Here is a 26,375-nt window from a genome sequence, read left to right as displayed (position 1 = left end):
GTAAATAGAGAAGATGCCAGCTCCATGCTATTGAACCCATGAAGCTCAAACCCCTTCTTGAGCTACGAGCTTTAACTTAGCGCAGAGTTTAAGATACAAAACTTAGTCCAAGAAATCAGCAGACAGGCTTGTGGTGGTTTTGTTCTGCATAGTCCTGGCTTTGCCCCTTTATTCTGGCCCTGAATCCTGAAATAGGGTTTGATTATGTGTATCTATCTATCTATCTGCAATCGCTGGCAAGTCTATATACTAAACTACAACTATACCAATGCCTTTCAGGGAGAAGGCTTACACAGCCCTGTCTGAATCATCCTGACCCTTTCAACAGGTGCCAGATTTAAAAAGCCCTAAAAATACAGTTTCCATTCACAAATGCATCTCAGTCCTCCCACTCTCCAAAGGGTTTCCATGTGCCTGATCATTTTTTCCCCGCATCCAGGGGCATGGCTGGAATGTGATCTCCAGTGCTTGGAGCAGGAGGGAGCTGCAGGGGTGCAGGGAACAGCCAGCAGGCACATACACAGGCTTTTCTGGATGCTAAGAGGTTGAGATGGGAGATGGAGACTGCATGGAGATAAGGGTTTCAAACACAAACTATCCTGTTCATCATCATAATCCACACCACCTAATGAAAACAGGTTGTGTTCCAATGGGCACAGATCACTTGCCATGACCAAGCATCCTTTGCCATCAGACTCTGGCCCCGGCACATACCACATGCAGCTTTGGTTTAATTATCTGCAGAGGCCAAGTGTGAAAAATAAGGAGCATGGGTTTAACCCAGAATTCTTGAGGTGATTTTCCATTTAAACCAGCCAGCATACAAACCCACCTCTCCAAATTCAGGGTCTGATCCGAAACCTACCAAAAGCAAAGACACTGAAGTGGCTTTAGCACACTTTAGATCCATTCCCTGAGGATTTAAGCCTTTTTTGCATGTTCCAAACCACTGCTTAGCACTACCATCACAGCTTTTCCAACAGGGCATAACATACTCTTCTCATAGCTACCTCCTGTTCTGATAAATTACCTTTACTGTCATTATTTGGTTTTAGGTGGGTCTTTCCAACTGTTTTTGGTGGGACAAAGGAAATCGTCCTTCCCAGGAAGGGCAGCGTTCCGAGCAATCCCAACTCGCTTTTTGCCACGACACAGGGCTGTGTATATTACTTCCACATTAAGAATTTCATCTGGGGGCCCAGAACAATGAAAGTGCCTAATTACATTGGCAGAGACCATCATTATTATTTCCGTGCTTCTACCCCTGCATTGAGTCACAGCCTGATGCACACTCGCGCTGCTGCTGACATGGGGCAGTTATGACATTCCCCTTCGCTCCATTCTGGTGCCCACATGCCAAACACAGCTTGAAGGATCCCCAAAGACTTCAGTTTGCCAGTAAATAAGAATCAAGATTCAGAAAGAGATTCTGATTGCAGAAGATAATAGCAACAGCAGTAAAATGCTTTGCATGAAGCTACAGCATTCAGTCACTGCAACTGCCAACACCTCCTAGTTGGGGTTTCACAGCTCTCCATACCCCTGAACAACAAAGACCACACTGATTTAGGTACCAGAAAGCACCTGAACTAGTCATTATAGGTGTCTTTACACTTAAAGGCACGGTCAGACTTGGGTTTGCATGTTGAAACCCATTCATAATTAGTGCTTTTAACAACTCCAGGCTTCACCATCAGTTCTTTAGAGTGACGAAAAGTTCTTGGCATAAACAAGACAGCCTCATACAGCTCACAGGGATGGCCTGAACAAAGTCAGGCTCACCCCAGCCACAGCTTCCACTCGAACCACCCTGAAATTCAGCTGATCCAGCACAATTTAGGTTCTATTTAGCACTTTTAAAGGCAAAAGAGAATGGAAGAAACACTGGGCTCACCAAACAGAACACGAGTCACAAGCTTGATGAGCATTCATGCTTACACAAGGAGACTCCTTTACCCCAGGAGCAGCAGAATGCCAGGTAATCCGAAATGATTAGGAGATGGCTCTGACAGAGCACGATGCCATGGGCAGCTCCTGCACAACGGGCTGCTGGTGGCCATCCCAAGCCACCCTGGCAGCAGGGTCACGCTACCAACAGCCACAATATTGTGCTTGGGCAACAGCAAAAACATAACCACTCTTTCCCAGTGTAATGGGTCAGAGATCAGATGCTGCCCTCAAATGTTCCCAGTTGTTTAATTTACGGCTCAAGAACGGGAAAAGTGCTTTCAGCTGCGTTGTAGGGGATTAAAGGCAGCTATGTGGAAATCATTACCCTGCACTAACAGCACTGCTCTATTTTAACACTGCTAGGACAGCCCTAAGCAAAATAACTTCACCTAGGGTAGCACCAGGCCTTCACCATGGGGCCTTGTGGGAAACAGACCCATGAACAAGACATAGCTAAATAAAGGTGCAGACACCTCATATCCCAGCACTTAGAATAGAATAGTTAAGGTTGGAAAGGACCTTAAGATCATCCAGTTCCAACCCCCTGCCATGGGCAGGGACACCTCACACTAAACCATCTCATCCAACCTGGCCTTGAACACTGCCAGGGATGGAGCATTCACAACCTCCCTGGGCAACCCATTCCAGTGCCTCACCACCCTCACAGGAAAGAATTTCCTCCTTAGATCCAATCTAAACTTCCCCTGTTTCAGTTTGAACCCGTTATCCCTTGTCCTGTCACTACAGTCCCTAATGAAGAGTCCCTCCCCAGCATCCCTATAGCCCCCCTTCAGATACTTGTTTTCTAAGGGACTCAACACCATCCTCAGAAGATTACTTGCACATGCTCACATATATCTACCAAAATGTTTTTTCACCTGGTAACGATCAGCACGTCTTGTTCCCTCCCTTTGCAGAGCTGCTTTTCAGTCCCAGCAATTCCCGGGTCTTACTGAATTTCTCATTTCTCCATCCCCTTATAAACTAACATTTAGCACTTGGGAAGGTGCCAGACCGGCTGAGCAGGCGACAGCCATGCAAGCCTCCAGAGCCACCCCAACCTGTATGGTCCCTTCTTGGAGGGGTTGACTGTGGGTTCCTGCCCATCTCCTGAACACCATTCGCCTCCCACAGTAGCACATCCCTAAGGTCACACTGATTTTTATCACTGATATGGCCATCAGCCTTCCAGGAGCTGAACTTGGTGTAGAAGCAGGTACAGATGATGCTTCTAATTCCCCAGGACTGTGAACCTCACTGTGACAACCATAAGGTGCTGGATCCATCCCTATATCCTGATGCAGGGTTTTCACCCCCATGGACCCAGCTCATCCAGGCTACGTGAAGGAGAAGCTGTGGGATTTCTCCTCCTTCATTCCTCTCGGCTGAAACCATGGCTGTGTAGTGAGGCTCTGGAAAGCTGCCGGTTTTCCTCTCGATTGCTCCTCGAGGAGCTCCAGAGGGGAAGCTGTGATTCACTCTTTCAGTTGTGCTTTTACTGGAAACTCGAGAACATCACACGCTGTCATCCTTCCCATCCGCTGCAAACAGACCCCGACAACACCTCCACGAGCAGGGGGAGGCGGGCTCGGAAGAACATCAACTGCAGGAGCTTCCAGGGACTTCTGGGGCTCCACGTCCAGCAGGATCAGTACTGGGCTTTCTCCCATAGAAACGCCCAGAGAAGCTCCATCTCTGTACAGAGAGCAGGAATAAAGAGACAGTCTTCACACCAAGTCTCCAGGCAGACTCAGCAGAACCGTAGCAGTGCACTGGTCCATGAGGGCTCTCTTCATGCTGCTCATCCGCTGGGAAGCAGGATCCAGTTATCCATCCTGCAGCAGGGCACAGCTCGTGGCTGTAAATCTCACTGCAGTTCTGCACTTGGGTTTGGTCACTCAGGCTCGAGCACGTGAGAGCAAATCTGATCCGCACTGCAAGCACAACGCTGCACACCACTGCCATCCATATGGAATCTGGGTTATCCCAGCCTATGCACACCACTTGCTTCCTTCTCAGCCCCTCATCCTTGCCCTGCCAGGGTTGCCCAGAGCAAAACAGCATCCAGAGCTGGGAAGAGGTTTCCACAGCTGCTCTGCTCCCTTTTGGAACAGTGAGGCTCCTGTGCTGCTTTGCTTTCCACAGCATCGCTGCCCAGAAACGGCCCCATACATATTGGGGCAACATAAGACCCAACAAAACAGGGGACAGAGCACCTGTTAACTTCAGGGGGGACAGGGGTCTATCCAAGAAAGGCTTTAGGGAATGGGGATGTCAAGAAGAAGGGACAACCACCCCAAGGGCACTTAAAGTCCTTGATAAAGGACAGAGAAGAGATTTTTAAAGAAGGCTCATAGAACAGTTTGGGTTGGAAGGGGCCTTCAAAGCTCATCCGGTTCCAACCCCTGCAACGAGCAGGGACACCTTCAATGAGATCCAGCTGCCCAGAACCACATCCAGCCTGGTCCTGAATGTCTCCAGGCATGGGGCATCCCCCACTTCTCTGGGCAACCTGTGCCAGTGTTTTCCCACCCTCATCACAGCTCAAGAGCAGGGGCAGCCTCCAGACACCAGCAGGGACCCTGTGCTGCAGGGAACACGAGAGCCACATCCCCCAGCGCACCTGAGAAGCTGCAACGTCCCCTTCCCGGTGAGGGCTTGTGGCCAGCTCCTCAGGAAGGATGCAGCACCGCGTGCGCCCAGCTGGCAGGCAACAACAGCTCCAAAGGAGCTCTCGGGCTCGCCTTCCCCCTCCAGCACAGACGGGCAGGTCTGGGCAGCGCTGCCAAGGACCTTCCAGCAGCGTGCGGCAGCAGGAACAGCATCGCTGATGCCACAAGGTCTCCTGTCCAGCACCCAAGGTCCTTCAGGCACTCGGCACTGGCCTCAAGCAAAGCACGGCCCTGATCCAAGCTTAGGGCTGCTTTTGTCTGAGGCATAACCTGATTTGAGGGAACAAGTCCTCCCTGATAACCAGGGCTGCAGCATAACCACGAGAGGTGGTAATGGTCAAAGGGGCTGGGATGACTTTCTTTGCAGGAGATAAGAAAACACAGTTTTATATATAAATAAATAATATACATATATATATAAGCAGGAAGAGGATCAGCTGCGTTGCTGAGGGGGTTATCTCTCTGCCTTAGACGTGCTGTGTGCACTTGCCTGAGCGCTGACTGTCTTCCAGGATAAGAAAGGCTTGATTGCAAGGAACATCACTGATTTTAATGTGCAAGTACTTGTTCACACAAACACACATCACTGCGGAGAATCCAGATGGGATTCATCAAGCCTGTGTTACTCTTAGAAAACAAAGCAGCTTTTCCACCCGAGGTCTGGAGGAAAACATGCCCAAGCTCTGCCAGCTTCTCACCACAGTGTCTATGCTGCTGCTGATGCCCTCCAGACACAGCCTCCCTCAGCCTCCCCAGGATGATGTGGAAGATCAGATACAGAGCTTCCCTGAGCCCAGCATTAGGAACCTCACATTGGGTTTGATGCTGTTTTCTCTTACCTGGCTGCATGTTCATCTGGTCAGTGAGATGCACTGATCTGTTTGCAGTCCTGACATCCAGTTATGCCTGGCTGTGGCCAAAGTTTGCATCACAGCAGAAATCCCACTTTAATTGCTCCCTCCCAAGTACAGAGAAGAGGCTTTGCCTGTGCTGCATGGGACAGTTCTGCACTCTAATGTCTCATTCTGCCCACAAAAGGTCACTGCTCCTGGCTCTTGTTTCCCCATCAGTGTACCCAAACGCCTTAATGAAGCAGACACATAAGCAGGATAATCAGTATCTCCTCCCATCACACTGAATGCTCTCTGCATCCTCAATCCAAAACCCAGATGGGTCGCACTGGACATCCTGTCAGACCCCACACTGACTCTCCCTTCTCATCTTCCCCCACTCTGATTTCCCTTCCTCGTCAAAGGGCACTTACTGACCACAGCTGGAAAACAAAGCCCACCTTGTTCTCTCTCAGTAACACAATGTCAAGAGTTCACAGAGAAAGGGCATGGGATGGAAGGAGCCCAGAGGGCACCAGCAGCCTGCAAGATTCAAGCACCACTTCCCAACCACGGGACTGGGTGGGCACCAGCAGTACCCTGGAGGAGTACTCAAGGTCTGATCTCAGCTGAGAAACAGACACCAACTGGTACCAGTGGCTAAAATGAGGTGAAAAAGTGGGAATTCAGCTCCTGGGGTCACGCTGCAGGAACCCTCACACATGACAATAAAACGCTGCCATGCTGCAGGTGAAAGCTCTTTTCAAAGCTAACTCTTGATGAAGTTGTTCTGCTGCCAAAGCACTGCAACAGCTCCCATCACAACATGATTTCCACCTCTTCCCGGGAATGCTCCACCAGCCCATGGACAGCCCAGAGGGGAATGCTCATCCTGCCCCTGCAGCTCCTGTTTGGAGTACAAGACCATCCAATCTCCCTGAGCTGCTCCCAATGGAAAGCAAAGCACCCGTCCTCCTTGGCTGGGTGAAATCCCACGGGCGAAGGGTTTCCTTGGGTTTCTCTTTTAGCTTGTTTCCCAGTGCTGAAGCCACATCATCCCTATGGCATGGGCTGAGCTCATGGGATTCCCCTTCGCTCGGACACCGCTGTCTGATGAACTGTGGGGAACCAGAGAGGCTTTGCTCCATTTACGGCTGTGCTTTCCCCACTGCCCAGGCTTCCAGTCACAAACTACGTGTTTTCCAAGGAAAGCATAAACAGTAAATGATAGCTCTTTATGGCAGGAAATGCCTTTTTAATCCGAACTGGGGACTTGTATACACTTATTTAAACCTATCGCAGATAACATTAGCCATTTGGGAGCCTTATAAGGAGCGCTCGTTCTGCCTGGATCATTTGTGATTTGTATTGGGAACTTCCAGCTACAGGATTAATACCAAAAAACAACTCCAAGCTTTCACTGTGCTTTGAAATACTCTAAAAAAGGGGATTTGCAGGACCTTCAGATGTGTATTTATTGAATAGATGCTTAGGAAAATAACAGGTGGGTATTAATGAAGTGTGAGGCTCTGCCCAAAGGAGATTTGATCCCAGTGTGATGCTTGAGTCGATAAAGCCTCCACTGGGTTGAAGGACCTGACCCAGCTCACAGCCTGGACAAGCCTTTAATGTATAAATCATAACCCACACGTGTAAATGAACCAAACCCATTTCTTCTATCAGTGGCCTTTTGCAAATAATGCTGTGTTTTAAACTGCAGAACACCTACACAGACCACGAGGATGCATCAAGCTGAGCCTAAGGGCACATCTGCCCCAGGGCCTGCTGTGAAGAGCCCAGCAAGGCTGGCACAAGAGCAGCTCAAGCAGAAGAGGACCTACCTGTTCACGGAGAGCAGGAGCTGGTCCATGCATGCTTTGATCTTGTTCTGTGCCTCTAGATGTGTCATGTGCTCCGTGCTCTCCCCGTTAATTGCCAGAATGATGTCTCCCGGGCACAGGTTTGCCATGGCTGCTTTGCTGCCAGGGTTGATCTAGGCAGGGAGAAACAAAAGTGGCACTTCAAAGAATGCTCGGCTTTACAAAAAGCCTGGTTTCTTGCAATAAGCAGCAGATAAAGGAATAGTTATTTATGGAGAAAATGTGTTTTGCCCATACCAATGGCATCTACCAGAAGTTGGACGTCAGAGCCAGGCACTGCGAGCTAGCCCCAGTTCTCTGGGGGCCAAGCCCCTACAACAGTGCCCTCTTAAGGAAGAGCTTCCTGTCAACCTGGTCCTCTTTACATTTGCCTCTTGCTTGACATAACACAGCACCCTCTTTCCAGAGGGATGCTTTCCACTCCTTTGGCTTGCAGGCCTGAAATCACGCTGCGAGATGCAATCCCTAAAGCTCCCACGGACCCTCCTCTTTGGCTAACTGTGTACTTAGAAGACACACGCAGTCCCCTAATTGCTTCCTGCGGAGAAGTTACATTTGACATCAGTTTTTCCTGAGCATCATTCAAACGACTTGTCTCTTTCTAGCCCTGCATGGAGTATCCCACAGCTCATTAAGGCTCCACAGCCCCTTCCTTCTGGTTTTGTAGCAATGCCAGAACCTCATAAAACTCCTAACTTCTTTCCTGAGGAACTAATGACAGGTCCAGGTACAGTTTGTGGTCAGCCCATAAAAGAGTTCCTCGAGAAATTACCATTTCATTTACATCAGCCCAAATGTGGTTTGAATTTCTGCAATATAAAATGACGCGAGGCACAGGCAGGACAGGACAGGTAAATGTGTCTGTTTAAACTTCATAGCGACGTGCTTGCCCTCTAATTTCCTCTCCAGTCATTCAGAGCATCTGCTAACGCTGCGCTAGGCGACCACATGGCTTCTCAAGTGAGAAAGTAGGGCCTGACTTTTGGTTGTTCATTTCTCACTGCATTTGGAGTGTGGTGGTGCTTTGAATCCATTTACTCTTGATTGGCACAGGTAAAATCCCCAGCCTCAAGTCTCTGCTCCATCACACCCTGCTCAGAAGATCCAGGCAACAGCATCACTGTTCTGCCCTTTGCCTCCCCTTAGATGCAGCTTACAGCAGTGCATGGTGGCAAGCAGACACTAATAAACCAGGGATGGGTTTTAACAAATGAGTCCAAGCGGTGGCTATGACCCCCCCCACCCCAACCACCAGGAAACAGGCAGTCTCCTACAAAGGAAGGATGCACATATCCCCGTTTCCACCCCTATTTGTTTTCCCCAGTTGTTTCCACAGGGAGTTTATCCAAGATCTGGTCTTGCCACCAAAGCCCTGTGTGCATCACACTGGGGCTCCTCACAGGACCAAGGCTGATCGAACAGTCAGCAAGAGGCAGGCAGCACCCAGCATAACTCAGGCCTGCTGCACCGCTCCTGTGTGACTACAGCCACCAACACCACTGAAACATGAACCCAGAGGTGTTTGAGGCTCTCCAAACCACTCTTTACAGTTAAACAGAGCTGGCAGCCTGAATTAAGCCTTTTGTTGCGTTGTCAGAGTAAATCAGTGTTTGCCATTTGCTCTTCAATAGCTTCAGCTGGGCTGTTTTGCACTAAAACCCTGCCAAGCCAACTCCCTCCCTGCTCACAAGCTCCCTGTGACTCAGAGCAAACAACGGGAGGTCCTTCTGCACACAGCACACACGGGCTGTATGGCTCTGACACAGGACACTTCGACCCAGGATAGGCTCATTTTGCCCTGTTGGGTTTCCTGAGCCTGTATAAGAAGACACAGCACTCACAGAGCCTTAAGCTCCTTCTACAGCCACAGAAGCTGCCAGACCCACCAGAAAGTCAACCAGAAGCTCAAGCAGCACCTCCACAGAAGCATCTCCACGTGGCTGCCTTTTGTTATCCGCTTCCCTGGGTGTTTGCCCTGCATCCCCAGCTGCAGTGGCCTTTTGGACTAACAGCCCTCCAGTTTGACCCAGGACAGCTGCATTTTGTTCTTGTCTATTCGATGCTGTCTAGATGTCCAATTGATTGTTCTCCTTGTGCTGATCCTAACCAGATTGTAGTTTCCTTGGAGAATAAGCTGTTCATAAATGGGGCTCTTAGCTGTTTCCTATTTTTAGATTCTGGTTTATTTCAAATCAGTTTGGCAGTATCTTCCTATTAGCCATTTGTGTGAGCCATGGAGATGATTGAGGGCTTGCAATGGAACTGCACTCCAAGAACTCATTAGTTTGAGATACAGCATCACTGCCACAGCAGCTTGAGAATTAGTATTGTAATGTCTGTCTGGTCCAGAGTTTGTATTGCAGTGAATAATGTTTAGAATACTTCAAGTTCTCCTAACTCACAGCTGTGCTGTGACACCCAACATGCCACAGAAAGCCCTACTAGCCTGGTTACGGGTCAGGGCTGTGTCCGAGTCCTCATGCAAGGTTCCTACGTGCTTTGCTCCACACGGATCCACACAGAGAGCCTCTGCAAACCCAGGGTCTCCAAACCCAGGACAAGGACATGATTTTCTATAGAGCATCACCTCCACGCTGAGGATAAAGATGGGAAATGGGACTCACAGGCAGTAGCATCAACATCCCACAAGCTGATGACTCAGTAAAAGGAGAACGTGACCAGTGAGCTATACCCACACCATCACAAACCAATTGCTTTTAAATAAGTTTTTCCAGTTATTTCCCCCACCACCTTTCCCAAGGTTACCACCCAGTCCCTGCTCTCCCTCCAGCGACCAGCCTCAAGCAGCCCTCTCCGCAGCCAAGTGCCTCCTCTGATGCTATGGAGCAGACTGGAAAGAGCCCAGAGCCAGCAGCAGCTATCTTATCTGGCCACTGGAGCCTCGTTAGGATTTACTGAGTGCTAGCATCTGACATCAGGCCAATAAAATAAAGCACATTAAGGCAGCTGTTGTGCTAAGCCAGTTGGTGCTGGAAGCTGCGCAATCTCATTTAGTAAGCAAGATTACTCGCACCAAGCGGAGTTTACTCTTCAAACACACACAGCCTTACACTTTCCCCCCTGGAGAGCAGCCACGGGAGCGTGCCAGGCCTGCAGGGCAAAGTCCCCTCTACGGGTGTCCCACTGCCCCTGCAGGGACGGCTCAGCTCAGGGGCAGCTTTGCTCAGGCTCTAGAGCTGGGCCAACACCATAAGCTGAAACAATCAAAGCCTCAGTGAAAGGTTAATTTGTTTTATTAACTTAAGCCCTTTTAACTCTTTTCCCCTGAAACCTGCCTCTAACATCTCCTGGGTCAGGACCCAAGGGTGAGGGACACGGTTCCTCCTTGCTAGCTGCATAGTCTGGGCACAGCCATTGGAAAGAAGAACTTGGTATTTATTCTCCTAGTAGTTTTTACTGCCTTTAACAAAAAGTACCCATTCAGGCCAAATCTACACAGCAAAGGCAGCTTTCTCTCTTCCAGCTCTCCTTCACTTTTGAAAAGAAGCCCTACTGCACCAAAGGGCAAAGCATCCCATCAATTAATGAAGCCATCTCCCCAGGATTTCATGGGTTAAAACGTGCAATCCCATAGGAGAAGCCTACACAGACCACACCACTCTTCTCTTAAATCAATGGCGATTTGTTACAGGCCAAACGTGGGGGAATTTTCTGTTCTGCAAGCGTGATCAAAAGGCTCTGATTAAAGTCTTCGAGAGGCTTTCAAGATAGGGTGACAGAATTCTCAGCTTCAAAACAAAGGCAGCCTGTTCTGCTGTCAGGAAACACGCTATGGGGCAGCAGATGAGCTTACGGTAGCAGTAGCCTTTAAACCAGGAAGAACCCAGAGCCAAATGACTAACTAATGAAGATAAATTCCCCAAATCCTTTAAGCATTCTGTCCAGGGATTCTCTTCAGCACTTCCAAGCACCCTGCATTGAACTGACACAACCCTCACCAATCTATTTGCATCTTTCTAATTGCTCATATAACATCCAGTGCATCAAGCCATTATGTAGGTATGCTCAATGAAGAGCATGGCTTGTGCCACTTTAATTCATTTAACTGCTGAAGGAAACAAGAAACTTCAGGGCATAAAAACGAAAGAACCAGAGTACGAGTGTTATAAAAGGCAAGAACTTGAAAATCCTTTTGAATCCAAATACTACTGGATTCAAATCCAAATTTAGAATCAGGTTCATAGCGCAGATCCTAATCCAGCTCCAAGGCTGAGGTCTCTGTACAAGGAAAAGGCAGAGAATCAGACACGAGTTTTAGAGCAAGCAGCCCCATAACCCGAGTGCAGAACCCAAAATGCTGACTGAGAAAGACAGAGGTCATTGAGACACCCACATCCGGCTTGTTTTGCCAGAAGCTTGCCATGCTCACCCCAATGGTACCCAGAACTCCTGCAGCACTTGGAGCAGGAGCTTCTGTGTGCCACAAGCTTTACATGTCCTAAAGGCTTCTGGGAAGTGGCTTATGGTGATTGACCCATCTATTCCATGGTGCATCTGCTCCATGGTGCCTGTTACTGCACAGTCAGTTCAAAACCAGATCCCCTTTTAGCTGCACATTGCCCATAGCTGATAATTAAGACTAATTACCTGAAATAATCTGCTTTAACGGGGTATATTTTGCTGTCTGAGGCTTGGAACTGTAACATGTCATTCGCACGTAATCCGCTATCAGTCCTTACAAGGTGTAAAACTACTTAAGGCTTAATGGGTGCGAATTTGAGTTGCTCTGGTTGACAAGAGCGACTGAGTGTGGCACAAGCTTTGATGCACCTTTACCATGCTTGGAAGATTTATGGGCTGAAATCCTCTTGCACAGCAAGTTTCTCTTTATTTTTTGCTTTCCAATAGAGCTCTGCTCCCTGTGTGACAAACCCAGGTTTATCCCAGGTCTCTCTGGCTGTAAAAGCCACTGGAATGCCACACTGCAGCTCGACATTTGTGCGACGGCTCCAAGTAACCCAATGAATCTTGGCTTTGCTGACGTCTTTGTGTAACCCAACCTTATCTTCCAGGGCTTAGGGCCTGTGCAGTGTTAATGGCTCTGCACAGATCAACTCCATTAACAGGCTGTGGCCGGGTACCGGGGTTTCCTTGGGCACACATCTGGCTGACGGCGAGTCAAGCAGAGGATCTCCTGTGAACACGTTTGCTTTAGCTGGTTTTATCAGCAGCACCAGATGTGCTGCTTCCCTTCACACTCAAGCACCTGCGGTCACAGATGACTTAGAAAATAAAAACATTTGCAGTAAGTGTTTGGGTATCCAAGAACCCTCAGTCGCTGCGTTTTGAGAGCCCACAAATCAAACAGAGTCGGTTACAAATACAGTATTCAAGAGGACTTGTGCCTTCTAGGATTTGCTGCATGACTCCTGATGTGCATTTTGCCCCCAAGCTAAAGTAAAAGAAATTGCAATAGCCTACACTAATCCCACGCAATCCATAATGGCATATTTGTATTAAAATTAAAGGATTTATCTACCCCAAGTAGGACCAGGATTAATCACCAGCTATTGTGCTATACAGCAACAAAAATAAAGGGAAGGATAATGCCACATATTTCCCCTTGTGTGCTTCCCATACTAACAGGGCCATTTCAGTGAGCATGCGATCCAGCTTTATTCTCTTTTATCCCTGCATCAAGTGGGATACAGCCACTTCAACCCTGAATACCTGTCCCAACAGCAACCTTTCACCTTCAGGAAGTCAGAGAACTGACATCACCATTGTCAGCCCACAAACCCCGATATCCCCAGCTCAGAAGCACCCCTCGCACTGAGCTCCTTTTGCTTTGTTCAACCTGGCAGAGGCCCCAAGTGTTTCCGAGGGTGTGCTGGGTTTATTTTGCTCAACTGGCCCCAAGGTCAGCCCTTGCCTGAATGGACCTACATGAATCATTCTTTCCGCCTGCTTTCCCACTCTGGATTATCAGCGTGCTTGATTACAGTAATTAGCATTAGGCTTTCATTCCAGCATATTCTACCATTACTGTCTCCTGAACCAGCACGAGCATTTATTCTTCTCTTTCAGTTATTAAATAAAGCCCCAGTGAGAGAATAACTTCAGCAGCAAATCTGTTTGCTGCATACTTTTGTTAGTTCTCACCTGTAATTCAGATTAACTGGTGGGTACTGCTACAGCTTCGAGTGGAACCACCCAGATCCCTCACTTGAGGCCTTACAAGCAATCACTGGGAGAACAACGAGAACAGAAAAGAAACTATTTCCTTCCACTTAAAATCATCTAACTTGAACTATTATGTGCTAACAAGCTTTAGCATGCAACCAACTGAGAAACAGCTACCAGCACTTGGGTTTATACAGGCAATAAAACCACCAAAGGTCAGCAGAAATCCACTGGGCTTCTAGTTTTGGGGTTCATCCACACAAATACTTGAGTCCACTGGGGAGCTCGGCACAAAGTGAATCGCTTCCATTTAATAATCAAATCCATAGAAGTTACATGTAAAATGAGGAGAAAACCCTGATGGAAAGCAAAGCAAAAAGCCCCATTCCCTTTGGTGGCATCCCTGGCTCCTGCTTTCACCACCACATGTGGAGTTCCTGGGGTAAGGAAACCCGCCCAGCCCTGTGTTCTGCCATCCCCACCCCGGAGCACGCAAGAACACGCCTCATGGAAATGACTATTCCAAGTGGGAACTCTCTGCATTCAAGCGGGATCAGAGCAATGCACTTGGGTGTTAGCCCCGATAGAATCAACAGGACCACTTGTACTGGAATTCCTCCCTCAGCAGAATTCCTTCTCGAGTATCCTAACCTTTAGCAGGACACATACTTGCTCAAGTACAACAGCTACTTCAGTTTAAAAGTCAACCTTAACTCAAACAATACCTGGATAATGGATTGCAGACCAATTATTTCTCGCCCTTCTTGTGTTACAGCTCCAACACTGAAAAATGCTAGAGACCAGTGGGTAAAGTGATGCTGAAGGCAGCAGATACAGGGAAAACTGCCCTAAAGATGTAGAAACCAGACTGGAATCAGCCCATTTGTCAATTATCTCCTTAGCAAGCAATGTATCTATGATTCTAACAGCAGCAAGTGCTTGGCTTAGCACTGGCAGAATTGGGTCGATGACAACATCGACCGCCCTAAGAGCTGGACGAGCGAGTTCAAGTGATTAAACACATTGAGCTCCTCTCGTTACACTAATGAATGATTATCTTTTAATCCCAGGCAAGGGGTAGATCAATGTGATGCCACACAGTGCGGCAGCACTCGCTGACATGGTTACCAGCACAACACTGAGAGCAGCTGAGTAAGTTATTCCACTGCGGCTGCTGCTCAAAGGCAATGCTGTTGCTACCTGGAGTAAGAGGCACAGTAAATCCCCTTTCCCAGGAAGGGCAAACACAGAACCCAGTTGTTAACCTGCTCAACCAAGGAAAAGCAGCTGTCAGCTCCCAGAAACTTAATTAAGTCTTAAAACCACTTTCTACCAAGGTATTAAGGCCAACTCTCAGCAGATGTTTTGAGTCATTCCCCTTCCCCTATAAATATCATTAGGAGAAGGAACCATTAATTACAGTGTACTACACCTGGCATTAGCTTACTCTAACTGTGGGTATAAAAGAAGCCTGGTTTCTTCCCCAGAGCACAGCCTGGGGCTACAATTCCATTCTCAGCACTGCACCAGCATGATCCCTGTGGCTGCTGCAGCACCCCAAGGCTGTGTCCCCCCAAAACCACCCCAGCGAAGTCCAGCCCTGCTTGTCTGGGTCCCCCAAAAACACAAGCAGGGAACAGAAGGCTGGCCAGCACACCCAGCTCGTTGTGTGACCACATGAGAAAGATGCCCTTTACACTCCCTTCTGCATTTGTATTTATCTTTCCTTATCTTTAGTAGCACAGAACTTGATGCTTCAACTCGAGTGTGGCCTCCCCAGGGTAGTGCTCAGCATCAGCTGTTTCCAGCCACTTGAGCAATCAGATCTTTACCACTTGGTAGCCAAGACTGATCAAAACACAGAGGAAAGAGACCTGCTTCCAAGAGAAATCCATCTTTGCTTGATTTCATGAGTGTATTTGAAACACCTGCACGGGATGGGCTCAGCATCACCACCTGCACAAGTGCAGCGACCACGCAGGGGACTAAAGCGAGTCCTGGAAAACAAGTCAAGCCCTATTCCAAAGCAGAGCTCTGTGGTCTTTCTTCTCCTTGCTGCCAAATCCATGTTTTTCAAGTTTACCCCTTTAATAATGCTATCACAAACCACTCCTGGGGACCTCTCCCTGCCCAGTGTTCAGCTGAATCCCTGCACCTCCTGCTCAGCTCAGCCTCATCTGGCAGCTCCTTTCCCAGCTATGGCTTCATTATTTCCCCTCTAACAGCAACACTTGGACTTCCCATCCCATAAACACAACATTAAGGAGCTCTGCCTGCACTTAACCTGGAGCAATGACATCAGACAGGCTTTGGAGAAGAAGCTGCACCCTTCGGTGTGCTCCCAGCAGACTGGGGAGCATCCCTTGCTGCGGCTCCTGGAGCAGCAACACATCCCTGCACTGCTACAGCTAGTGGAGGCCCGGGGAGAAACTGTTTCTGCAGCAGCTGAGTAAAGGAGTAGAGAAAAGCAACTTGCTGACAACCAAGTATTTTTCTCCAACCCCTGCACAGATGAATTGGTGTTTCCTAAGGAGGCCGCCAGCCTTTGGCACCCAGCTCTGGATGTGGGTGGCTTTCGGATGCCTCCAATCCCCAACTGCAACCTACGACTTGCCAATGTAACCAGTGCAGGTAGGATGCTCACAGCCCCCCTCAAGCACACACGTGGGGCACAGCAAAGCCACATCCAGCCCAGCACACAGATGGATGTGTGAATCCCAGAGCCCGGTCCTGCCTCCCGGCAGAATTTCTGCTGTTCAAAATCTGTTTGTAATTTAATGGCATTTTAATATAAAACAATTAAACCAAACCAACCAAACAAAGAAAAAGCACTTTGAAGGAAGCACAAGTCAGCCAAAAGCCTCAGCAATTAAGCTGCAAGAGCCTCCCTCCCTCCTGCAGCCGCCCAGCCTGGGGTTCAAGCTGGATAGAACAGATTTCCTGGTTAGACAATGACAGAATTAAAGTGTCTATGGCACACACCAGCTCCATCCTCTGTAGAGGCAGGGCTAGAAGGACCCACGACCAAGCAAAGCCCCCTCCTGCATCCCCACAGCCAGCAGCTGCAGCAGAAGCCAATTCTTCCCCACTTTTAACATTTTCTGGTGCCATTTACAAAGCCAGTGAGGTCTCTCCTTGCATTAGGAGGCTGGAGACCAAGCAGAGCACCCTACACCTGTATTTACATCCCAGTAAGTTGCTTATCACCCCCCAGAGCATCCATTAGCAGCAACACATTGGAGCATCGCCCTTCTCTTTAGCGGGAGCAGAAGTAAAATGAAATAACACCCCATGAGCGCTGCTCATCGTGATCCAAAGCAAGCCTGGCCTGATGCGAATGAGCCTCACGCCTCCCAGGTCTGCTGAATCAAACGAGGAATTTGGCAAGGCACCTGCCTAGGCAGAAGCAGACTTTGTTTTTTCTTGTTTAATATTAAACCGAGCTTCTTTCAAAGAGGAAAGGAGGCTCCCTCCGCTCAACTGGGATGTTCATTTCCACACAAGGAACGTTCTTACAGTCACCGAGAGGTGATTTTGTGTCTTGTTGCAATATATCCCGCGTTACTGGGGGAGAAACAGGACATCCCTGTGCCCAGAAGGCACAGGCTGAGCCCCAGAAGCCAAGTGCCTCCCCTCGCAGCACCCCAGCAGCACGGCCAGCCCTTGCTCCCTGCACTGCCCTGGTCTTCCCTCCTCTCCATCCATATCCCGCTGCTGCTCCACGAAACCCTAGCTGAACACTTGGTAAGGGAGAGTCCAAAGTAAAACCAGAGACATAAAGCCATGTAATAGGTGCACTGGGACCCAAATCCACACCAAGCCTCTTTAAAACAGGCTCTCTTCCATAATTAGTTCTTTAAAGCTCAGGGAATTCATTTCCCCTTTTCCATCACAGCTTTGGCAGATAAACGAACAGGCAGCAAACAGCTTGGATGCGTTATGACAGTGTTTTTAAGTTATAGCTCCTCTCAAAGCCTTTCAATGCTCTCAGGGCGCGTTCAAGCGCTCCGGCAGCGGCTGCCCAGGAGAGCGCAGCTATACCACACCACCGCAAGGCGCTGTGTAAGGACAGGAGCCTCGGCTCTCCAGCCCCTTCCCAAGCCAGCCGACGGCGATGGAAGCACCAGTGCTGCTTGGTCGCAGCACCTCATCCATCACCCAGCCCATCACACCCCGTCGCCGTGCTCTTTCCTGCACGGGGGATAGTTTGTTTTCACATCTATCTACTCACAAAGCCTAGCTCAAGCTAGCCGCCGTGTTTTAGGAAAGAAGTTTCCAGAAATACATCTTTGTGAGGTTAAACACAAGTGCGAGCACACTTACACAGTAATTACTACCAGCCCGCAGGGACCCTATAATGCAGCAGCCTGCACAGAGAAACTTCTTGCTGACTTTACTTGTGCCTGCCTAAAAAAAGCCCCAACAGCCTATGAACTCAGTTCAGGGCACAAATCCAAGCCCTTCTTAGTACTGAGAACTGAAAACTTTGGGAGCCTATCTTTATGAATTTAACATCCCCCCAAAAAACAAAGCATGGAGAAGGCTATCAGCTCTGTGTTGAGAGGAGCGCTCCATAGATAGTAACTGGTGCTTAAAAAGCCCCCGAGCGATGCTGCCCGCTAGCCCCGCGTACCAGCAGCCCCGCTCCCCATCACCTGCCGCCGACCCCGCTCCGCGCCCTGGCTCACCCTGGAGATGGTCAACGGAGCACTGAAGTCTTTACCGCCCACCAAGCGGAAACCCCACGGCGAAGGACCGCGCAGGACCACCGAATGGGACATAGCGGAGGCAGAACGCTCCCTGCCCACGAGCAACTGCGGCTCCAGCTCCCACTTGCGCTCAGCAGCCGATCCCCGGAGCGCCGGGAAGGGATCGGTCCCGCCTCCGCCACGCCCCACTCCGCGGGGCGTGGCGGGGAGGCGGGACCGACCTCTTCCCGGCCTTCGGGCGAACTGAGATTTAGCAGGGGGTTTCCCCCAGACCTTTTCCCCGGTAGGGTTTAAAGCGGCTGCTCGCAGTAATAAAGCAAAGCACGCACATTCGGTGTGACCAAAGCCTTTGCTTAGTGTGCCTCCATCCTCCAGAGCAGTAGGAAAATCGTGTAATAGGTCTTTAAATGTGTGGTCCCATCTGTTAACATCCATAGTGAGCGGTATGGTAAAAAAAGAAGAGAGAAAACTTGAAGGAAATAACTCAGATTTGGGTGTAAAGCAGTTTGGGGATCTCTTGGCCAGTGCACCCCATCAGCCTGCAGAAGAGAGGACTCTGAGGAGAGCTTATGTGGCCTTTCAGTACTTAAAAAGGGGCCTATAAGAAAGATTGAGATGGGGTGATAGGTTTAAACAGAAAGAGGGGACATTCAGGCTGGATGTGAAGAAGAAATCCTTTAGAATGAGAGCAGTAAAATGGTGGCACAGTTTGCCCAGAGGTGGTGGATGCTCCATCCCTGGAGACATTCAAAGCCAGGCTGGAAGTGGTTCTCAGCAACCTGATCTAGTTGAAGATGTCCCTGCTCATTGCAGGGGGTTGGAACTGGATGAGCTTTAAAGGTCCCTTCTCACCCAGACCGTGCTGTGACTCTGTGATCACTGTGCCTTTGCAGTGGAAGCACCAGGCACTGTGGAGCATTCCAGCTCCCAGTGGTGGCTGTTGGAGCACCCAGAAGATGTTTAGAGGGTGTTTGAAGTGATGGCTCATAGGCACGCAGCTGTAGCTTGGCGTTGGGATGGGTGCTTAGCACAGCTGCTCAGCACAGCTGCTCAGCATCCCCCCCAAAAGCTGAGAGCAAACCTCAGAACGGCTGTCATCCTCCCTCTCTTCCTGGAAAGGGCCGTGCCGGAATATCCCACTTCAGAGAGAAAAGGGCCTAACAAAGGTTTCATTGTTTGAAAAGTCCAGTTTCATCAAGCACCTTCTTGTTGCCCAGTTTCTGTGAGTTTGATTTACGGGCTGTTTGCCGTGGAATCTGTCTGCAGGCGTTTGCTCCTGACACCGGAGGGTTTGTGTGACCGTGTCCCTTTCAAACACACTCCTGAGCTATGCTGCAGCCTTATGATGCGGCGATGTGAACACAGCGAGCGCCCTGTGTTACGCACCCAAAACACAATAAACTCTGTTTGCTTCGCTCAAAAGGTGCCTCCAGAGGAGCGGTTCAGCTGCAGCTGGTACCCGCAGAGCTTCCACCCCTACTCTTTGTTCCGTGCAAGCGTGCGCCTGCACCAGGAGAGGCTGTAAAAGCTGACTTGTCTGTGAAGCGGTGATGAATCATACCTCCTCATTCCTGCATGATATCACCCAGCCTGCCGAAGGCTGGGAGGAGGCTGGCCTGAGGTTTCCTTGCTTGCGTTAGAAAATCCACCCCGGCAAACGCTGTGTCTTGCAGGGGACTGGGTCATGCCCCACCTCTGCTGCTCGCTCTGGTGCTGAGGAGCTCTCCCCAAGGGACTGAGTTAAAGATGTGCATGAATGCGGTGTCAGCGCCGGCATCTCCGTCCTCTTACGAGGGAGTCCAAAACAATCCTTCCTGTAAGAGAAACCAAGCCTGCTGGGAAGTAACAACAATAAAAACACAGAGGAGGGAAAGAGCAGGGAAGAAAATGGAGCCTGCAAGCTCTGTGGAGTCAAACAATTCCCACCGGCATTCAGCCGGGGCTTCATTACCTAAATTGCACGCGGGCTGTGAGGGGCAGGCTCTGCTGGCTGAGCAGCAAACCGTGGGGATTTCAGAGTGATCTGGCATAGGAGGTCGATGATCAAAACACAGACATCCCCACTATTAAAGTATTCATTTCGAAAGCTGATGGGAAAGCTGCTGGCTGCGAGGCGCTTTCTCCTCAGGGCCTAGGTTACCCCTCACGTAACTTAAAGCTTGTCAAAAGCTCAACCCGAGTAAAACATGATTGTAATTACCCCAATTGGTACAAAACTGTGGGTGGGCTTCTTTCAAATGAGGCTGCGTTCCAAACTACATCGAACTGAGCTGAAGGGGAGGCAGTTTGACTCTGAATAAAAGTACCTGCAGTTGAACTGCTCCTGATGGGAAGTGTCCACAGGTAGAGCAGCCCTCAGCTTTCCGAGCTGCATCAGGAATTAATTTGGCAGCCTTCTGTCAGCCAGAGATGGTTTTCCCCCAGGATCTGGGGAATGAGAACATGAACTAAAGAACTCCGTGTTTCACAGATGCCTTATTTCTATCAGTTGCTCACACACCTTTTCCCCCGTGCTGCCTATGAGAAGCTCAATTCTGCAAAGGGCCCAGTCGTGCTCCCACTTTGATCAACCAAACCAGGACCATAAATTTCTGCTTTGCCTTTGATCACTTGAGAACTTTTCAATTATAATTCATTTCCAAACCCTAAGCGGAGCTCTCCTTCTGCATGGGGGATCAGCAGAACCAGCCCTGTGATGCTATGAACCTTGCTGTAGGAGCCAGCCTCAACATCCAGCCAAAACACAGTATCTCCAACATGCTCATTCTTCAGCTGAGTGCTGAAACCCTGCAGCAAGCTCTAACACAGAGCACACATTATTCAAAAGAGAGGTCAAACGTGTTCATGAATCCAATCTCATCACTCCAGTCCCTTTATCTTTCCCCCCCTCAGTATTTCCCTCAGTGTTTGTTTCCAGTATTTTTCCACCCTGAAGCTTTATCACCTCTTTGTTTCTTGTTTGAATATTCCATTCTGGCTCTTCTGTGCTGCTGGTGACACTCGTGGTTTCCTTCCTTTGTTATCACAGACCGACTGGGTAAACTACGGCTATTCAGCTTTGTGTTTTGAATGTGCATTCAGGTTTTCCATTTGCCCACCGCCCAGTGTCTAGCAGAGGTCCCATGCTTATCTGGGAGGCCTGATAATGACCCCCAAGGCTGGTTTTGAACATCTCCCCATGAGAGAGGGACTTCAAGCATAGTTATGGCTTGACAGCTCTTCTCCAGGCCAGGAGATTTTCTTGCTCTACAAACTGCCTTCTACACTATGGCCTTTTCTCCTTACAGCAGTTTCAGGAGGCTAAAGTCAGCCCAGAGTCCTCTCTAGCAGCAGGCAGGGTCTAGAGGAAGTAGAAATGAAATGCTTTAGTATTTTCACATCAGTTTAAGGGTGATAAGTTGGTGTACGGGTTGCTATGACCATTTTCTTCACTGCTTTCCTTCTTGCAGAAGTTAGTCATCCCTAAATCGATGGATGGACACAAGTTGACTATCAGCCAGTGATGTTGCCTCCTCTTCGCACGGCCCCCAGGCCCTTATGACAGATCTATTTCAGACTGTGAAGAAAGTCCCTGATAAACCTTGTAAGTTCAATAAATAACGATGCTAAAATAAAGCTTCTGTGTTTTTCAGAGTTCAAGGTAGAATTCAGCCACTCTATTGATGGATGGGGTTTGTTTTACATGAGGACCTAAAAATCTCAACCTGTACACTCCACTTGCTAGAGCAGGGGCATCTCCCTTGATTGCTTTCAGCTCAACTCAACAAGTTGCTCACCGTATCCTCATGCACCTCCTGCTTTATTCCTGGCAGGCACAGCTCAGGTTGTGAAGAGGCTTCATGGCATTCATGTGGCACTTATGACTCCCCTAAACCAGCAGCATCTGCCTGGAGATGCACCCAAATGTTTGTGGAGCCCCCAGCATGACTGCTGGCACCTCTTTGACCTGGTAGTTACTGCAGCTACCTTTCCATTTCTAGCCAGAATATGATCCACTGTATGATTAGCTATTCAATGGGGATATGTGATCTGCAACAGGGAATGTGCTGGGAATTACAGTTTTCACTCATCCATCAGTCATGCCTGATTTACCTTCTAGAAAGAGCATATTTGGAAACGCTAATCCAGTTTGTTGATGGAATGGCAACTGAAGAAGACAAAGTTAGATGCTTTTGGCTGAAGGCATAGAATGAAAGGGCATCTGAAGTGTGGGAAGGTGATTGTTATAGTACAAGTGATTAAACTGCAAGAGCTTTTAATAAAGGTTCATTTGGCAGGTCGCTACTGCATGCAGAAAGCTCTTGCAGAAAGTATTAACTGAACTTTGCTTTGACCTGCCTTTGGTGTAGAGAGAGCTGTAATACATTAATACTACATATTCCTGTGTAACACAGAGATGACCTTTCTCAATCACAGGAATTCAAAACTATTGTGGGAGGAAAGACTGCAAGCAATGTTTCATGGCATTTGTGCAATTTGTCCTCCCTGTAGTCAGTATTTCTTGGAGTAGGTTACATACACTCCAATCTACATAAACTCCAAGAAATATCTTTTCTTACATTCATCAGTCCCTGACAGTTTCATCTTCATTTCCATTTCCATTGCCTGAGTCCTTCCTGGTGCCTTCCTAACCCGATGGGATTCATGTATGACAGATTCTTAAGGGTTTCAGTTTATTTCTTTACTTAATAGTTTAAAAATTCCCAAATATCCCCAAACCCAACATCCTGTGAAACCAGTTAATTTTGAAACTCAGCATTTGGATGATGTCCAGGCAAATCTCAACCCTATGGCGGATTTAACTGCAGGCTTCCCAAGGATTACTTAATTTATAGGCTTTGCAGGACCTCTCAGATCTGAGTTATTATTTTGGCTTTTGAGAGTTCTTTGGCGGATGCCCAAACGTTGGGAACTGTCATTCCCAATTCTATTTAATTCATTTGTTTGTCTAAATCATTCCTTAAAGGTTTATCTCGCCCATCTCAGCATCCCACAGAGAAAAACCCAGCTGTGATAGAAATCATTAGGATAATGAAAGAAACCTCGTAGGTCCAGTAGAATTTCTTCTGTAATCACCTTCAGGTGGAGCAGCCTCCAGCCTCCCCACAGGCTTCCTGGCTTTGTAGGATTGCCACAGAGAAAACTATGTGTAAGAAGTTCTATCTTTGATTCTCTTCAACACCGTGAAGCAGACATGGATTCACAGAAAGGACTAGGGTGAAGCCTTTGTCTGAGATGTGTTCAGAGGGTAAAAAGCCGCAGAGCCTGACCCCAAATGCACTTTATCCTGCTGGCAAATATTCATGGGACAACTTTTGCGCATTATTCTTGTTCATCAGACTCCAGAGCTGGGGTTTTGCTGAGCAGCAAGGATAAATCCCTACCTCACCAACATCGCAGACTAAACACAAGATAAGAGCCGGCGGGTGGATTTCCCAAGGGGAGCACTGGGAAGCAATGACACAGCGTGGTCGGCTCGTGTCGGAGCACAGCAGCAGCTTGTTCTTGATAAGAGGCAGCCTTGCGGAAGGCTGTGAAGGACAAGGCAGCTCGTCAGGGCTCACAATGCTCACAAGATATTTCATAGTGCTTTCAGCAAACAAACCCATTGCCGTCCAGAGGCACCTGGATGGGCTGGAGAGGTGGGACAGTGCAAACCTCATGGAGTTCAGCAAGGCCATGTGCAAGGTCCTGCACTTGGGCTGGGGCAATCCCCAGCACAAGCGCATGCTGGGGGACACTGGATTGAGATCAGCCCTGAGGAGAAGGACTCGGGGGTGGTGGTCACTGAGAAGCTCCCCATGACCCACAGTGGGTGCTTGAACACAGAAGCAAACTGTGTCGTGGGCTGCATCCCCAGCAGCGTGACCCACTAAGGTGCCTTCCAACCCAAACCATTCTGTAACTCTATGAATATACTGACCAGATGCAAGGAGCTGTTTGCTTGGGGAGGGGCACAACCTCCTCTCAACAGCTTCAGCTGCTGTCCTGGCACGGACAGTGAGGGCAGGATTAAGCCCAGCTCTTCCTCTCCATGAGCTGCAACCTCTGTGCAGGCACAGCAATGTGCCCGATGAGCAGCAGTTGGGAAAGTAAGAAGAAATATTGGCATAATATTGTAAGCAGAAGATGAGATTACAACTGATCTGCTTCTTCTGTACGGCTAATTGTTCCCATTATGGGATTAAACTGATTGATTTCCCATCAGAAACGGTGCCTGGAAGAGCAAAGTCAAAGCCTCTGGTCTAATGTGAGTCACTTCACTGAGCAGCTGAACACTGAGCTTTTGTGTGTTTTCCTTACAAAATCATGACAGATGTCAGCTGTTGGCATGTTCTGCAAACAAATTTGGTACGTTTTCAGTATCAGTATTTCATGCTGTAGAAACCAAGCGATTGTACCTATTCAGCCAAGGAGGTCCCCAGCCTTTCTTTGGGATGTCAGCATTTATCGCCCCAACTCTTGTCTCTCTTGATAGTGATGCTTCCTTTTTTGGGTGTTGTGCAGCTCCAGAATGCAGACAACTGGAGAAAATTCAGCTGAATGTTCTCAATTTATGCAGGTCAAGGAGAGTTTGCCTTTTATCAGTCAGAGATATTACAGCAAACTAACTGTTCCTGAAAGGCTGAGTTCCACAGATGCCGGTATTAAGCCTCAGGAATCACAAAGGTTTCTGTAGGTGGGTTTCACAGCAGCTTTCCCATTCATTTCAAAACATCCCACTGATAGGGACAGAGGGACAAACAGTATGCTAAAATATCGGGGGGGTAAGCCTTGTGATACCTTATCCCTGTGCATTCAGCCAGAATACATTTATCCCAGTCCATTAGCTGGTGCTAAGGTATTCATACTGTGCTGAGGGTGTCCAGAGTGAGCAGTCCTCATCCAGTGTAAAAGGCTGTGCTCTACAAAGTGTAACCTGCATGGCAGAGGCAAAGCAATGCCAACAAAATTGCTTAGGGCACGATAATACGATGTAAGACACAGCTCGGCTCAGTACTTGCATGGATGCTTCCTCCCTCCACTCAGGCGGCTCTTCATCACTTGCAGGACTTTTGTAGAAGTTACCTAAAGAGGCACAAGCATCTTCACACCACACGTGAAACCCACTGATAGACAGGCACATCAGTTCTAATTGCCTTGGGGAACAGAAGGAGACATCCCTAAAATTGAATGGAAAATGCAGAGCATATTTGGTGGTGTTTATCCTGGATGCGAGAGGCATTAAAACAATTTGGGCTCTCCCGGTTTCCTGAGTTCTATGGATCGCTGGGGGAGGATTTCCAAACATCTTTTGGAAACGATTTTGCTTGAACTTTGAGGGGAAATGCTCTGAGGTGCTCGAGCTAGACATGAGGACAAGCATTCATCGTCCACGAGCACGCGATGAAGAAACTCAGAATTAAGATGCTTTGGTGCTGAAAGCTTGCTCTTTCTGGAAGTGAATCTCCTGGACCCCAAGTGAGACCCAAAGCAGGCAAATAACATGCAAATACAGCTTTCAAGATTGCCATAACTATTCAGTATTGGCCTTTGGAATTACTGTGTCTCTTGTCTGATTTCTCTCTTAATATTCCTGAAGTTTGCATGTGTGTGACCAGATTACACAAACGGAGCAGCACAAATCCAGAGCCCTGAGTACAGGCAATAACTTTACTGAGTAGGCAAAAAAATGAAATAGAAACAATTGGCAATATTTGTATTCTAGCACATAAGCATGAATTCATAAATGCTTGCAGGAATGTAACATATCTACCTCCTTAAACAGCCGTATCCTGTTTCTTTTGTTTCCTTCTCTGCTTTTGCAGTGACTGTTGCTACAACACCATCCATCACTGCTCCTTTTATCTGTCAGGCCCTCCAGCCCCGTACCTGCCCCCTCAGGTCTGAGCTGTCTGGATTTCCCCTGTGTTTGTCGTATTAGGGTGTAGGTGCCCATCCTTTTCAGCTGGAGCTGTGTGGGCAATGCAGTTATCCCCTCCGGTTCCTCAGCACCCTTCCCATACCTGCTCGGCTGGTTGCATGAATAGGTTTCAGTCAAAGAAGATTAGTTTTATCAGGTTTCATTGTGGGGCATTCCCATCCTGGACTGAAATGACAGTTAAGATGGGCATGGTCCAGGTTGAGAGTGAGAAAGTGATGGCTATAGCCAGAGGACAACACACATCAGCATCCCTGTTCAGAGAAGTC

General features: G+C 48.6%; 1 protein-coding gene across 1 annotated transcript in view; it reads right to left on the bottom strand.

Annotated features, from left to right (window-relative positions):
• Nucleotides 1-18,353, bottom strand: part of PDLIM4 (PDZ and LIM domain 4) — a 40,768-nt gene extending 22,415 nt beyond the window's left edge. The window contains exons 1-2 of the mRNA XM_062638140.1: nucleotides 18,165-18,353; nucleotides 7,294-7,445 (exon numbers count right to left, since the gene is read on the bottom strand). Of these exons, the coding sequence (XP_062494124.1) occupies nucleotides 7,294-7,445; nucleotides 18,165-18,257 (245 nt within the window). The 5' untranslated portion in view covers nucleotides 18,258-18,353. The remainder of the gene's footprint in view (nucleotides 1-7,293; nucleotides 7,446-18,164) is intronic.
• Nucleotides 18,354-26,375: the final 8,022 nt, after the last annotated feature.

This window comes from Pezoporus occidentalis, unplaced genomic scaffold, assembly GCF_034315485.1.
Source record: "Pezoporus occidentalis ecotype Australia unplaced genomic scaffold, CSIRO_AGI_Poc_V1 ctg55, whole genome shotgun sequence".
NCBI lineage: Eukaryota > Metazoa > Chordata > Aves > Psittaciformes > Psittacidae > Pezoporus > Pezoporus occidentalis.
This window is presented reverse-complemented; position numbering and strand designations above follow the sequence as displayed.